The sequence below is a fragment of the Cryptomeria japonica genome, chromosome 10 (genome assembly GCF_030272615.1).
Source record: "Cryptomeria japonica chromosome 10, Sugi_1.0, whole genome shotgun sequence".
Taxonomy (NCBI): Eukaryota; Viridiplantae; Streptophyta; class Pinopsida; order Cupressales; family Cupressaceae; genus Cryptomeria; species Cryptomeria japonica.
In genome coordinates, this window is record NC_081414.1 from 118,633,174 (window position 1) to 118,650,387 (window position 17,214).

A 17,214-nucleotide genomic window follows, 5' to 3' on the forward strand; every position below is an offset into this window, starting at 1 on the left:
TGTAGTATTAAGTTGAGTGGAAAGCTAAGTGATTAACCGGTTAATGCTTGTCACAGTCATTCTTAGCTTTACTGGTTGCACTCTGTTTCAGACCAGTGTTACTGTCTATCAAACATTTGCAATATTTGCAGTCAAACTGGTTCGGGAAAAGATTTAGTGCCTGTACTGATTCACCCCCCCTCTCAGTACCGGTTTGGTACTCATTGTTCATCATTGAGTTATCAATAATGATTTCTAATTTTTTTAAATATTGTAATAAAAAAATCTAAAATAGTTTCTATTTTTATAATAAACAAGATTTTTTGGTGTGAATTTAGAAACTTAAGATTTTTGGTGTAAATTTAAGATTTTTTAGTGCATTACTAATTTTTCATTGTTTTTTAAATTTTTACATTTTGTTGCATGGAATTATTTCTTTTCACCTCAACTTCAATTCTGTGAAGCTTAAAGAATTTATATTAAACTATTCAAAAAAAAATTTTAAATTGACTTATTGTTTTTTTTAAAACGTAAAACAAAAGGCATTAGAATGACTAACCCATCATAAAAAAATCATATGACAGGTAGGGGTGGTCGTCAAATTCCAAGCCTGATTCTGTTGAAGTTGTTCTATGGAGCTTTGACAAAGCATAATCAGGTCATTTACCATAAGCTAAATTTCAACAATCCATGATTTGAAATAGTCTCAATTTAAAGCTAGGTAGACAATTAGCTAATAAACCTGTGGATTTTTTTATTTTGTTACATACTCCTTAAAGTTGTGTTTAATGTACTTGAAAGGGTCTTCTTTTTTCAAAGCACCTCATCTTAAGATTCGTAAATTCAAAACACTTTTAACTCTATGGAAGTTTTGGGATTAAAATTCTGCTCATTGTTTGTATATACGAAAAAAAAATATAAATCTATTTAAGAGTTTAAAATATTAGAAGAGAGTCTTATGTATATGTAATGTTGATATAATTTTCTCTTTCATTCTTGGTTAGGGTTTGAGAGGATATGGGAATGCATTTTAAGGATGGAAATTTTTTTTAATTATGAAAATTTCATATATTGATAATTTTTCAATTTTCAATTTTATCTCTTTTTTTTAATTTGTTTTTATCGATATATCAATAGAGGGATATTTATTAGGCCCTTATAGAAAATGGATGATACTAGTCTATAATGGACAACCGAAACTAAATAACATAAAAAGTACAAAAAAGCATAGAAATACCCAGTGATAATAGGGAAGTACAACATGTAGTATTGAAACGAAAACAATATGAACCTAAAGCTCAGTAACCTTCCAACCACCCATCCCCAAATTTTATATTTAGAAATTTTATATTCAAATAATAATAGCATTTATGACATTAATCATTGAAAACGATCATTTTACAATAACCATTGAAAATTAAAATTCCAAAATTGTTTTTGATGAAGCCCACTATTTTATTTAAAAAGGAAAATTTGCCTATTATTTCAAAGAATTTCTAGCAAAATTATCAAAGTATATGCTTCATTCTTTAGGTCAAATGGATGGTTGTTGGTGTAATCAGGAAGCTTATGGATGGAGATAGTAAAATTATGAATTGCAACCTTGTTGTGGTGGACCTCTTGGAAAATGATTAATCTATAGATTTCATAGGTGCCAAGAAAGGATGGATCCAAATTTCCAAAAAGAATTGAAGATGGCATTGGGAAGAAAGAGAAATCAACACCTAAGTTCTCCAAATTGAACTAAGAGAAGAGAAGTAAGGGCATCAATGCTTCATCACTGTAGTATGCTAGAGAGAAAAACGAGTGAAGACATGGTAAACAACAAAAAAAATTCCATAAAGGGGAAAAAAGAGAAAAATTAGACAATCTCAAATCTCTTTTTCTATCCTAATCAATGCTGATGTAATTATTAACCTTGAAACAATACAATCAAGAGTGGACAATGGAGACCTTTATGGATAGGTGTATTTTCATATGCGTACAATGTTTTTTTGGAGAGGTTTGGAATTTTCTCAAATATTTAAATTTGGTTCTAAGAATTTGATGAATTATGCCTTATGACAGATATGGACAAACACTCTCTCAAAACTTTAACATTTTATTTTGTCACTTTCAAAGTTGTTTAAATTTTCAATTAAATTGAACATTAGCCAAAATGTTTTGAGAAAGCAAGCCTTTTGACAAGAATGGACAAATAAATTCTCAAACCGACATTTTTTTTTTAAACTATAAAATTTGTTTCAATCTTCACAACTAAAATTTATCAAAATTTATGTTTATCTTAAAAAAATCACTTTTGATTATTAAATTATATTACGGATAATTTTTGAAAATTGATTTCACTCAAATATTAGTTCTCTTCTATACTTGAATTGAATACATAATAATTTTTCTTGTATGTATTTATGATGACTAGGTAAATTGGCAAATGTGAAATTTGTGAAGCCAAATAGAATATATAGACCAGTTATTTGAATATACTTGAAGGAATAACTACTAGGTTTTTGAATCAAGAATTTGCTTCCAGGTATTTAGAATAGGTATAGACTCTTGGATTGTATTTAAATTTCTATTTTGATTTGAAGAAACTTGATGGAGAAAGTACTACTTTTTATTTCAATGAGCTATTTTGCATATTGTTTCTTCCTAGATTCTACTTGAAATTGAATGTTGTCAAACGCTTTATCCAAACAACATCCCTCAATTAGGAAGATAATCAAGCTCCATTATCAACATTCTCATGTTATGTTTGCAGTAGGGAGAGAGGGATAGAAAGAGGAAAAGATAGAGTGGGGATGAGAGAGAGAGAAAGAGGGGGGCATAAAGAGATAGAGAAGGATACTTGATTTCTTTCATTTAGCATAAATCAGTAGGCACCTATTCATAGGCTCTAAAAAATAATGAATAGAAATATGTCCTTAATATCTTAAATTTTAGTCATTGCAAGAATGATATGAGATGAAGAAGGATTGATAGAAAGCTAGAGGATGATATTTTGATTGGGCTAATCCAAGACTCACTCTTCCTCAAGATCTTGAACCCAATCTCAAATGAGGATAGAAATAGCACATTGGTGATAGGTTCCTCATATTTATTTAAGGAAGAAAAGTGTACATAAGTATGTTTCTACATTAATATTGAAGGGATTGATGTGAAAATAACATTAAATATAATCAAAAATTTTGGTGGCTCTGCTCTGCTATTTGGCGAAATGCGAAAACAAAACACAGCGAACTTGGCAAGGTTTCCGGCGGGGGGTTGCAGGCAAGTCTTCGCCACGCGCCCGAGGAGCATCACGGTCTTCAGTCCGCCATGTAAGGGACATTCTGCAACAAACGAAAGGCGTTTGGTTTACAGAACGGGCGCATTTGGGAAAATCGATGAAATTAGGGCAAAAAAATCCGAAGTCTTGTCACTTCCCTCCGACGGAATTTGGCAAGTCGCTCGATCAAAAGTTGCCAAGAAGAAGATGGGCGAATATAGAAAGTTGTCTTCAAACTTCGATAGGCATAAAACCACAGCCTTGAACCAGTATCCGGCAACTGGGGCAAACATGGTGCCGCTCGGAAAAATAAGAAATTTTGTGCCAAAACCCAGATTAAGTCTGAGGCATATTTGTAATATCCCGGAAGATTTAATGGAACCCCAATTCAAATTATATAGCGAATGTGGGGTTTTTGCTAAATGGGCTGGTATAGGAGAAGATGCAGGAAAAATTATCGAGTGGTGGACGGCCCAATACCCGGGACAGGTAAGTATCTCTATCTTGGAAAATAATTTTCTTTCAATCTTGTGTGATAATCAAAACACAAAAAATGATATTCTCCATGGTATGGTAAAACTGTACAAAGGATATGGATTTTTTAGATGTGAATGGGAACCGAATTTTGACCCACACTCATAGAATGTAAATAAATGCCCTAGATGGATTAATTTGGGTCCTTTACCAGTCGAATATTTGGATTTTAAAATCTTAGAATATATCGGGAAACAGTTTGGCTCTTTTCTGGGCTGTGAAGGGCTAGGAAATGAGGTTTCAAACAGGAATATCAAAATATTAGTTGAAACTGACACTAAAACCACGGTCTTAGAACCCACCATGCTAGTATCGAGCAGGGGGGAATGGAGCATTCATCCCACCTTCTATAATGGGGTTATAAATGAAGCCGATATAAGACTGTTAACATGCCCAGCTCTGATTAATAGTATCGAACATACGAAAAACCCTCTTCCAGAACAGTATAATAATATCACTTCAAAAGCGTCCCCCACACATGATAATTGCCCTCCTGTGGTTAACACAGAAGCAAATAATAACAATAATTCCAGTAACATTAGTGATCTGGATAAAATTATAGATGAGGCAAATTCTATAAAAAATGATGCCCTAATGGAGATGACAAAAAGAATCTCCGATTCGGTGGATTCATTAAAACTTCCATCTGAATCAAAGACAGTCGAAAATCTGGGACAAGATAATGAGGCAGAGCAAGATGAAATGACCTCTAGAATGGCTGTTGTTCTTGAGGCATTCGACAATAACGTAGTTGAAAATCTTTCCCCAGAAGAGGAAGCTGAGAAGAGGTTCCTAATTCAGGAACTCTTGTCTTCCATGGAAGAGGTAGAAAATATTGAGAATAGGGTAGGAGACATTACATCTATTCCTGTCAATGAATTCACAGTAGCTCAGCCCCAATTGGGAGAGGATGATGGAGATGGAGTGATAGTCTCCCAGCAAACCTTAGGGATAAAAAATATATATGACGGGAAAAACCTTCCTGACTGCGCTAGAGAAGCGAAAAGTAGAGGCAGAAAATCTTTGAGCGAACCAAGACTACAGGATGGTAATGCAAAAGACCAAGGCAAGTTAACTGCCTTCTTTGATGCTGGGAAGGGGAAGGGCCTTCCCACGGCCCCATGAAAATCTCTTCATGGAATGTTAGGGGCATGAATGCCCCTAACAAACAGCGTCTAATAAGACGCAACATTACAAAATGGAAACATGACATCGTTCTCTTACAAGAAACTAAATTAGCCCAGGTTGAAGCTGAGGCTTTTAAAAGGAAATTAGGTCTTCTTTGCTGTGAATTTGTGGAAGCTAGGGGAGCTTCTGGTGGTATTGGAATAATTTGGAATCCGCAGAGTATTATTTTCCTTCCTTTAGCAGGTAATAGAAATTGGCTATTAGGGAAGGTTACTAGCAAGCATAGCAATCTTACATTCACCCTAATAAACATTTATGGCCCTATCCCGGATGTTGGAAAGCGCAAGGTTTGGTCAGAAATCTCATTTATGATGGGGCTAGATATCTCATCCCCTGTTATTTTAGGAGGGGACTTCAATGCCATCCTGAATTTATCAGAAAAAAAGGGTGGTATTCGTAGGGAACCGCAGTCCTTAAAGGACTTTAGAGAGTGGGTTGCTCATAACAACCTGATAGATATAGAAACAAGTAATGGTGTGTATACCTGGTACAATAGACGATCAGGATTTACACAAATCGCTGAGAGATTAGATAGATTCCTTTTTAGGGGGAACTTGAGTGATTTAGCGGTCAATCTATCAGCTTCGCTTTTCCCATCTTCAGGATCTGACCATTATCCTGTTATTCTCAATATTGAGGGAGAGGCTACACCGCGATGCTGCCCTTTTAAGTTTGAAAAAATGTGGATGCAAAATCCAGAGTTCTATGATCTCGTCTCCAAGTGGTGGTCTGAGGTAAGTTTCCAGGGATCAAAGATGTTTTGCCTGGTAAATAAGCTGAAACATCTCAAGAGCAAGTTATTGAAATGGAATAATGATGTTTTCGGAAACATTTTTGAAACCAAAATATCATTAGAAAAAGAAATCGCAGATCTCAATGAAAAAGTGTTTAGACTTGGAATGGATCAGGATAGCTTCCTCAAAGAAAAGGAGCTTCTCGGGAAATATGAGGATACATTAACAAAAGAAGAAGTATTTTGGAAACAGAAGTCTAGGGAGAATTGGCTTCAAAATGGGGATAGGAACACTAAGTTCTTCCACAACAGTACAAAAATAAGGAGGAACACGAACAGCATCCTCAAGATCATGAGTAGTAATGGTACAATTCTGGAAGATCAAAAGGATATAACTACTGAAGCGGTAAACCATTTTAAAACCCTGTTCAGTTCGGAATCGTCTCCTAAAGATGCCAATTTAACTTTGCTTAGGAATATTCCTAAGATTATAACTGAAAACCAAAACAAAGCGCTCAACAACAAATTCTCTGAATCAGAAGTTAAATTTGCATTGGGGCAGCTTAATCCTGATAAAGCTCCCGGCCCGGATGGCTTTCCCGCTTGCTTTTTTCAAAAATGCTAGAACATTATTGGCAAGGAGGTTGTGGAAGCATTGGAAGCGGTTAGAAACTCAGGGAGTATATTAAGAGAGATCAATAACACTTTCATTACCTTGATTCCAAAGAAGGAGGAATCAAGTAATTTTGAAGACTTTCGACCTATCTCCTTATGCAACACTATTTACAAACTTTTTACTAAAATTTTAGCGAATAGACTGAAAGGCATCCTTCCGTGCATAATTTCTGAGGAACAGACAGGTTTCGTACCAGGTAGATCTATCTTTGATGGCATTATTATTGCTCAAGAAGTCATGCACTCGTTACAACAGAATCGATCAGCTGCTATGATGATCAAACTAGACATTAAGAAGGCATACGATAGAGTCGATTGGAGATTTCTGTGTAAATGCTTAGAATCCTTTGGTTTTTCGAAACAATGGATCAATTTGATCTTCGAATGCATCTCATCTCCAAGGGTATCGCTTCTTATAAATGGATCCCCTGCTGGCTTCTTCCAGATATCTAGAGGGATAAGACAAGGAGATCCTTTATCCCCTTTCTTATTTATCATAATGGCAGAGGGCCTTGGGAGAATCATTACTAGTGCTCGGATGAATCAGATTATCAAAGGCATTAAAATTACTAATGGAATGGAGGCCATAACCCACCAGCAGTTTGCTGACGACACAATGCTGATGGGATGTGCGAATAGGTCTGAAGCCATGGCTTTCAAAAGGATTCTTGACATTTATGCATTAGCTTCTGGTCAGGAAGTGAACAAGAATAAATCGGAAATATTCTTCTTTAACACCTCACAAAACATAGAGACAGATATTTGTAATATATTAGGGTTCGATAAAGGGAAACTTCCTTGTAAATATCTTGGGATTCCGATGGATAAGGGAAATAATATAAAAGCATTATGGAAAGGAATCCTTGAAAAGATGGATCTTAGGTTGGTCTCTTGGAAAAACAAATGTTTATCTTCGGCTGGGAGGATTACATTACTAAAAGCTGTTATGGCGGCTATACCGATATTCCAAATGTCATGTCAGCAACTACCCAAAGGTGCTCGTCTAGAAATGGTTAGAAAGATGAGGAAGTTCTTTTGGAATATGAACTCAGACAAAAAGAAATTTGCGTTAATCTCGTGGGATAAAATCTGCCAACCTATCAATAGAGGGGGAGCTGGCATCAAAGATTTGAGGATTCAAAACATGGCTCTGGGGGCGAAGTTAGTTTGGAAAATGTACTCGGAACCGGATCTTAAATGGGTAAGGATCCTCAAAGCTAAATATCTCACTAATTCCAATCCTGATAGTATACTAAGGATGGAAATATTGCCAAAGGGTTCCAAAGTTTGGAATTTTATGCTAGAATGTAGAGAGGTGATCAGAGATTATCTTACTTGGGATATTGCGGAAGGATCTGAGGCATTGTTTTGGGAAGACTCGTGGGGGGGTTATCCAGCCCTTGACAAGTCAGGAATAAGCGATGAAGGTATAGAACTTTGCCAATCGATCAGGGGCAGATTTGTTAAGGATTATATCAAGCTTATTTCCAATGACCCCGCTTTGGGCTGGGAGTGGAAACCCCTTAATGAGTTGAACTTAACAAATACTGACAAGGAAATCCTCTGGAATAATTTGAGGCATAGGCATTTTTCACTACATAGTGGGAATGACAGGATCATTTGGGCAGGTAGTTCTTCGGGCATTTATAAAGTCAAAGAAGGTTACTCACTTTTGAAATGCAGAAGAGCTGCAACCAATCCTATTATTCCGATTAGCCTTTGCTGGAATAACGTGGGTCTCCCCAAAGCTGGTATCTTCTCATGGGCCGCTTCCCAAAAGAGGATTCTTACATCAAATTAGTTCTTAAAATTTGGTTTCATGGGTCCATCGAGATGCCCTCTTTGCGAATCCGAGGAAGAAAATGTGGATCACTTGCTTCTAAATTGTAGTTTCAGTCAGAAATGTTGGGATTGGCTTTGCTCAAGCCTCGGATGGCCGACTCCGAGACCTAGGGACATTTCAGAATGGCTGATTAGTTGGCAACCTCCCCACACAAAGGATATTTATCACTTAGTGTGGCAAATAGCGCCGGCAATTCTCATATGGGAAATTTGGAAGGAGAGAAACAGGAGGATCTTTAAAGAATCAAAATTGAGGGTGGAATCCCTTCTAAATAAGATCGAGGCAACAATTGTGGAAAAAATCAATAATAGACTTAGACATGTACAGGAAAAGTCTATTAATTTAACCAGATGGGATGAGGTTCTTCGTGCTAAGTGGAGGGGTCTGATAATCCCCCCGTTTAATGGGAGAGGAGGTAAGCAGGTTGAGATAGATAGAAAGCTAACAAAATGGGTTCCCCCCCATAAGGGCTGGGCCAAGCTAAACGTCGATGGTGCCTCTCGTGGGAATCCTGGTTTAGCTGGTATAGGGTGCGCTATTCATCAAGATAACGGTGTTCTGATTGCTAGCTTAAATAAGCCTATTGGCTTGGCTTCGAATAACTTGGCTGAGTTTTCTGCTCTACGGGAGGGATTGATTATAGCAAAGTCGCTCAAGATTAAATATTTAGAAATAGAGGGGGATTCGACGTTAACCATAAATGCAGTCAGGACTAGGGATGTATCAAATTGGAAATTGAAGGCGGAATTAAAAAGCATTTTGGATTTGATCAAATACTTTGAGGAAACTTCGGTTAATCATATTTATAGGGAAGGCAATTCTGTAGCTGACAAGTTAGCCAATTTAGGGGCAGACGGTAATTCGTATGTTTTTAGGAAGGATAGTCTCACGGATTAAGTTTTGGCCGTGCCCCCCCTTCAAATCACTCCTCTCCTAGTCATCTCCAATTTTCACATTTATATGCTCTAGGATGGGAGGCCACAACCACCTTTTAGCAGTATATTGGCATTCTAAGGTTCAGATATATATATAGATACATATATATATATACATATATATATATATATATATATATATATATATGTACTCACATATATAGATATGTATATATTTATAGTCAATCCCATATTCATCGGATTGATTTATGTTATATGATGCATTCACATATATAAATATATGCATATATATATATTCATATATATAGATATGTGTATATATATACAATCATATATATATACATATATCCATATTCTCATATATATATGTATATGTGTGGGTATGCATGGGTATAAATAGAATATTACACATTTGCATACACGCATATACACATATATAATTACAGAATTTATATATCTATGAGTACATATATATACATAAATATATATATATTTATATATATGCATATCTGAACCTTCATATATGATTCTTTGTTCTGACTGTTTCCTTGACTACCAAGTCTGTGAGTGAATGCAAGGGGTGTTTCAGTCGTGTAGAGGGGTGATTGGTAGTAGTCTGGTCTCTCTGTTTCGGTTCGTGCAAGTCATCCCTCCAATGAATGATATATGATTTATGTGGGTTCTGGGCTGCGAAGGTACAGTCTCTATTAAGGAGCAAATCATTTCTTTCAATGGCAATCTAGGTCTGACAGGCCTTGTGTCTTTGAGCTTTGGTTTATGATTTGTAGATATTCGGTTTTCAAGATTATGCATTTCGGTTATTGTTGATAATAATCCTATTTTTGGATTCATGCCTTGTGGTTAAACTGGGACAGTAATTTCTGGTTTCAATGTCATGGTTTGCTGGACAGTAGAGGATCTTAAAGAACTGCTTAACATTCGATTTGTCTCATTTTGAGATACCCTGTATATATAATGGTGGGTCCATTCGGTTTCTGTCAATCGATAGATGTATGGTTAGCAGGTCTTTTGTTGTAGTTGTGTGGTGGGTGGTAGAAGTTAACTCTGAATTTTCATGGTTTCAGTTAATTAGTAAGCTCTATTGATGTAAACATCTGGATAGACCCTCTACCCTTATGTTGTTTCACTCCTTTCTTATGGCAATGGCGAACTGGGTCTGCCAGACTCTGTGTCTTTGAGCTTTGGTTTATGATTTTTAGATATTCGGTTTTTAAGATTATGCATTTCGGTTATAGTTGATAATTATCCTATTTTTGGATTCATGCCTTGTGGTTAAACTGGGACAGTAATTTCTGATCTCTGTGTCATGGATTGCTGGAAAGTAGAGGATCTTAAAGAACAGCTTAACATTCGATTTGTCTCGTTTTGAGACACCCTGTATATATAATGTTGGGTCCATTCGGTTTCTTTCTATCGATAGAAATACGGTTAGCAGGTCTTCTGTTGGAGTTATGTGGTGGGGGGTAGCAGTTAACTCTGAATTTTCATGGTTTCAGTTAATTAGTAAGCTCTATTGATGTAATCATCTGGATAGACCACTCTGCCCTTATGTTGTTTCACTCCTTTCTGGGTTCATCTGTATATTCTAATGATTCTAGCAGACTCATTGATAGTTTTTTTTTTGCATTTTGGCATTTAAATACACATACAGATGCATATGAAAATACTTACGGTTGGGAGAATCTGATATCTGCAGAGTTAAAAGCAATTATGAATCTGAACGAAATTGATCCTTTCCATTAGTAGGTAGAATTGTAGCCTGGATAATCTCTTAAATTGAAACCCAAAAGGTTAAGGTGGTTTCAAGCTAAGGGATATCCAGGCTATAATCCTCTTACTTAAATAGAAAGATGTAACTATTCATTATATGATTGCAGCAAATTATTATGTTTACTATGCTTCTAACAGTCTGGCAAAGTATGTTGCTATAAGGTCTTGCAGATTCGGGAAACAGGTCAAAAGTCTATACTCGATGCTTTTGTGGATTTACCAATGAGTGGATGATGGATTCAACCGGAAAGTGCTGAAAGATTTAATGTACAGAAAGAATCTAAAATGTCTTAATATGTCAGCCTCCTACCTCTGATGAGGATTTTTAAAATGTACAGTTGGTTATAATATCTGATCCCAGAAGGGATCTGGGCTAGACCGAAGGTTTTCTTATCTCCATTCTTTCCTACCGGTGCCCACACTGAATGGAGATGTAAAATTTTTTATAAAATAATAATAAAATTTTGGCTTCGGCCTTTTATCGATCAAAAAAAACATTAAATATAATCAAAACTATTATAGAAATTAGAAAAACACATTCATAAATTAGCCAACAATAATAATATTAAACTTAGGGATTTTTTTATTGAAAACCCTTTCAAAAGAGAAATGTCACTTCAAAACAAGCACAATGTATTATCAAGTTTGAAAGGATATTGCAACAACACAGTTATAATGTAATTATTTACAAGAGTATATAATAATTTACAAATAAATTTATCATATATTATTATAAAAATAAATATTGATTTTATAAATAATTATATGTTTTAATTTAAATTTTAATAGAACATATTTATTTATTTAGGACTATAGAATTTTCATACTTATTATATTACTATCTTAATAAGTAATGATTTTTTTCACTTAATTGAACATTACTTTTAAAATAAACATGTATTTTTAATTAGATGAAAAATTCATAAGCAATTTATTTATTTTTTAAAATATTGATATGTAACCAATTTTTTATGCTATAAAATATTGTGTTAACCAATACAATACACTTAATGAACACTCTTAAAATAAACGTGCATTTTTAATTAGATGAAAAATTCATAAGCAACTTTTTTATTTTTTAAAATATTGATATCCAACCAAATTTTTATGCTAATTAAATATTTTGTTAAACAATCATTTATGAGGAAAAATATGTATTATCTCCCATGCATTTGAATTTATGAGCAGAATCAGTGTTGTGCACGATACAAGAGTTTCTTAGAAGTTGGTATTATTTCTATAGATTTTTCTGCTAGTGGTAGTGATATGATGGGCGTCACAAGTTAAAGCTGCTTGGTTTGGACGAATTTGCAAAACATTGATTTGTGATTCATTCACTATATCTAGTCCCATCTATTTCTATGTCTGATCACACAACTGCGGGCCAACTGTTCCTGTCAACCTGCTCCCCTCTGCAATCTCGCAGTGACCGAAAAATTAGCCAATAAGAAGTTTCAAGCATTTTTTGTTTCACGTGAAGGCAACCATACTGCTCAAATTATTTCGTTAAAAATTGATTAGTTTCAATAGTTTAAACATTACAAAATGGGAAGACTGCATTTCATGAAATTTCTTGTATGAAACCTGATTGGTTGCAGTAGGAAAAAACTATTCGAAAGTTAAAACTAACTCTGGCAATAGTTCCAAGAATTTCTTGTATGAAACCTGATTGGTTGCAGTAGGAAAAAACTATTCGAAAGTTAAAACTAACCCTGGCAATAGTTCCTTGAAAGGCGGGAACTAATAAGAAATGGATTGTGTATCATAATGTATCTTATTTTCCTTATAATATAAAATTATAATAGCAAGGTTATTGTGTTGTTTGTGCTCAACATTGACTTTATTATTCATATTATTAATTTTTTTTTATCAATAATGAGTTTTATTTATTCTTAAAAATATTAGATTTTACTTTTTTAAGATATTAAAATAATAAATAATGATAAGATTTAATTATCAAGAAATTTTACATTACTTAATAACAGTTTGAATATATAAAAAAAATTAAAAAAAAAAGAAATTACAAATATTATTTCTAACTTTGCGCAATCAAGATTCTAAAATGGTACACTGAATTTTGACGATTTTTTTCTGCTCATAGCTATTGTTTTCACTTCTGGGTAGTAATGACACATGTTGTGAGATCTATCATGCATGCAATGGTAAAAAAGTACACATCAAAATGTTGCTCAATGCCTATTTAAAGATGTCCTGATAACCATGCACTTAAAATTGCCAATACTTATGCAGAAATATAGGAGTAGTCATGATCAAATAGTTCAATTATGATCCAAAAATGATAACAAGTAGGTAGCTATTGGTACATGTGACATTTATTAATAGACTTTTAGCTTTCATTTTTTAATTTTCTAATACTAATAATTGAAAAATTAGATGGCTACTCACGCTATTCCCCTAATAAAATTAAAAGATAATTACTGTTTGATTCACTTCGTAAACCATTTATTCTAACTTTTACTACCAAGTAAAATCTGCCAACAGACTTTCCTGAATAATTGATAGAACGTGGAGAAAAAGTCTTACAAGAAAACAAGACAGTTATATCGAAGAATTATTAGATAGAACAAGATAGCAGTGCCGCCAGAACATGCATTGTGGTGGGCGAAACTACAATACTATGGATAATATAACATCATGAAAAGTGATTTTAACGGTCATTAATGAAGTCGGAAATAGTGTGTATCAGACGCAGAGTTCCTTCATACTGCGGAAGGAAAATGTGATAAGCAGAGCAGCTAGAACAATTATTAGGTAGAACAAGATAGCAGTGCAGCTAGAACAATTATTAGGTAGAACAAGATAGCAGTGCGGCTAGAACAGGCATTGTGGTGGGCAAAACTACCATACTATGGATAATTTAACATCATGACAAGTGAATGAATGGCGTTTAATGAAATCGGTAATAGCGGGTATATGACAAATGTAATCAACATGGGTTGCATTTTCCTTCATCGTCCATTCCACCTCCTTCCCGCTTTTCTTGAGATAGTTATAAAACATCTCCCCTCTCCATTGGAGTTCATCCTTTCCTGCAAGGGCTACCAAAACCGGCGGTAATTTCAATTCAGGCTTCAGGGTCGAAACCGTCGGATTACAGAATGGATGATCCATTCCTTTAGTGTTATCCAGTGGGAGAACCTTACTCCAGATGGCTTTGCACGCTTTAAAAAACATTATCCTCTCATTGGAGAGCTTTTTCTCACCCCCAAAGAAGGGGTGAATACAGATCATTCCCTTCACCACCAACGGACTCATGTCCACGCCAGCAACCCGCAGTCCGACGTTGTGAACGATATTTGCTCCGGCGCTCACTCCGCCCAAAAAACACCGCTTCAAATCCACGACGGCAGGCGACAGCCACTCATCCGGCGACTTCGCGGTCCATTTCACTGCCTCCGTACAGTCATCGTACGCCGCTGGGAGCCGGTACTCCGGCGCCAGCCTGTAATCCACCGACACAATCATTACGCTGGCGTTCTTGCACAACATGCAAAGAAAATTGACAGTTTTTTCGTCCTTTGTGGAACCGCATAAGAACGCTCCTCCATGAAAATAGATCAGTAAAGGCAAGTTTTGAGCAGGGGTTTCCGGCCTGAATATGCGAGCCCAGACGCCGGTTTCCGGATTTATAACGACGTCCTTGGAAGCAACGCCGTCAGTGAAATGTGAAGATGCAGGCAGTGTGGGACTTTCATGACACTGCAGAGAGCCATCTGAATAGACCTTCAACCCATCTACTTCTCCCACAACTTCCATTCTTACTCTGTTTACACAATAACTTAGTATCTGTGTAATGTATGGAGGAAATTATACTGCTTTAGGCTTAGTCTTGGCACATGCTCTGCAATAACCTCTAAGCTTCTTCTTTTATACATCCGTTTTTACTCTTTCCACAGAAAGTAGCCGTGCATTTAGGCACAGCCAATCGGAGGATCGAATCTGCCTGCTTTTTTATCTTACCCTTCTCCTCAAAAGTTACGAATAGAACAAATTGTACTCCCACGCGTAAGACTATGGGCTCCAAATAGTGCAATGTATTCTATGTATTCTACCTCATAAAGTTAAATTGCTTTTCATTAAAGTTAGTCTAGTGGTGGAGAATTTGTGCTCTTAAGAGAGCTTTCCATTATTGTGCGTCTAGCAAAGTTGGCCCAATGAAAAAGAATTTGCGCTCTTGAAAAAGCTTTCCATTATTGTTCACCTAGCAATGGAGAACTTATGCCCTTCAAAGAGATTTCCATTATTGTGTGTCTAGCAAAGTTGGCCCAGTGATAAAGAATTTGTGCTCTTGAAAAAGCTTTCCATTATTGTGCGTCTAGGAGAGTTGGCCCAGTGAGAGAATTTGCGCTCTTGAAAAAGCTTTCCATTATTGTTCACCTAGCAATGGAGAACTTATGCTCTTCAAAGAGATTTCCATTATTGTGCGTCTAGCAAAATTGGCCCAGTGATAGAGAATTTGTGCTCTTGAAAAAGCTTTCCATTATTGTTCACCTAGCAATGGAGAATTTGTGCTCTTGACACAACTTTCCATTATTGTGCGTCTAGCAAAGTTGGCCCAGTGATAGAGAATTTGTGCTCTCGAAAAAGCTTTCCATTATTGATCACCTAGCAATAGAGAACTTATTCTCTTCAAAGAGCTTTCCATTAAAGTTGGCCAAGTGGAGGAGAATTTGTGCTCTTGAAAGAGCTTTCCATGAAAGTTCACCTAGTGGTGGAGAATTATTTTGTGCTTTGAAGCAGATTGAAGTTAATTTTAGGAATTAAGTTTTTGTAATTATTTATGATTTATTTTTATTAATATTTAATAAGTTAATATTGCAATTTAAAGAAATGATAATGAGATCTATTGTTATTTTTAAGTTTGTTATTATTTATAAAAATGATATTGAGATTAATAATTTTAAGAATATTAGTGGAAGTTGAAAGAGATGATTTTACCTTATGCAATCTATTAGATGATTCGACAAGTGAATTGTGTATTAAATTTACAAGAGTACTAATTGTAAAAGTAAGGAAGTATTTGAATTTTTGTTGTAAAAGAGATTTATTAGGTTAAAGAAAGAATGGAGCATTACTCATCTAAAGTTAGAACTTTATATTTTGTTAAGTGTCTATTAAGAAATTAAATGTGTATATATCTTGCTCACATAATAATATATCTTATATGACACACTAGTGTCCTATATTCATTTCTTGATTTATGCTTGTCATCCTTGTGTAGGGACCATGCTAATCTTCTCTATATCGTTCCAATTTTATCTCATGCTAATATATATATTATACTTATTGGCACTAAATCCTTGTGCATGTTAGCTCATTTTTTGCATGTTATAGTACTTGCTAGTACTAAAAGAGAAAAATGGGTGCCTATGGTATATTTAGGGTCTTTACTTAGTTGAACCCATCGAATATTTTAGCAAAAGTGGTTGTGTTGGTATTTATAAATTAGAACCTAAATAGTTATGGGATAAAATTCTCTTCTCAAGAAAGCTAAGTTTATCTATATTGAAATCCAAAAGTCGTAATTACTTTGAAGGGAAGCAATAGTACATGAAAATACCTCACCAATCTTTGAGGGAAGAATGCACCAAAAACCATAATTTTAATAATTTCAAGAAACAAAATATAATGAAAATTATATCATAACATAGATTTATGTAGTGAAAACTCTTTTTAAAGAAAAAACCTATACTCTAAAGCACAAATCGATTGTACGATTACAAACAAATATTACAATAAAATTTCAAGGATGGTAGAACTAAAAATGTACATCCTCTCATCTAGCATGATAACCCAAAGTGAGACAAGGGGAACAAGGTATCTAAAATAGAAAGTGATGCATCAAAAAGGAGAGGGCAGTTTTGGACCAATAAAATAGGATTGGGAAAATTCCTCTTCTTCTTCTTTTTCTTCAAACTCTACAAAACCTAGGGGATCTTCTCTTGAGATCTTAAGAAACGATAATAGTGGTATATCTTGCTCAAACGTTAATATCTTATATGGCACACTAGTGTCCTATATCCAAGCTAATATATATTATAATTGTTGGCACCAAGTACTTGTGCATGTTAGCTCATTTTTTGTATGTTATAATACTTGTTAGTACTAGAAGAGAAGAATGGGTTCCTATGGTATGTTTAGGGCCTTTTATTATCAGTTTGTCTTAGTTTTGTCGGTTTTGCTCATATTTTGGCACATGAAGCCATATCAATTGTTGTTGTATAAAAATTCATTCCAAAAGCCCGCACAAGTAGTGGAGTTGTCTTGGGTCATGGGTTTTCTCCCCATT

The 17,214-nt window shown here is 35.0% G+C and overlaps 1 protein-coding gene and 1 pseudogene across 1 annotated transcript; both read right to left on the reverse strand.

Moving 5' to 3' along the window:
* Positions 1–13,763: 13,763 nt before the first annotated feature.
* Positions 13,764–14,681, reverse strand: LOC131858796 (probable carboxylesterase 17). Its single transcript, XM_059212247.1, has one exon. It carries the CDS (start codon positions 14,679–14,681, stop codon positions 13,764–13,766), a length of 918 nt encoding a protein of 305 aa, XP_059068230.1.
* A 1,419-nt stretch (positions 14,682–16,100) lies between these two features.
* Positions 16,101–16,216, reverse strand: LOC131859689 (U6 spliceosomal RNA; annotated as a pseudogene).
* Between the last annotated feature and the right edge of the window lie 998 nt (positions 16,217–17,214).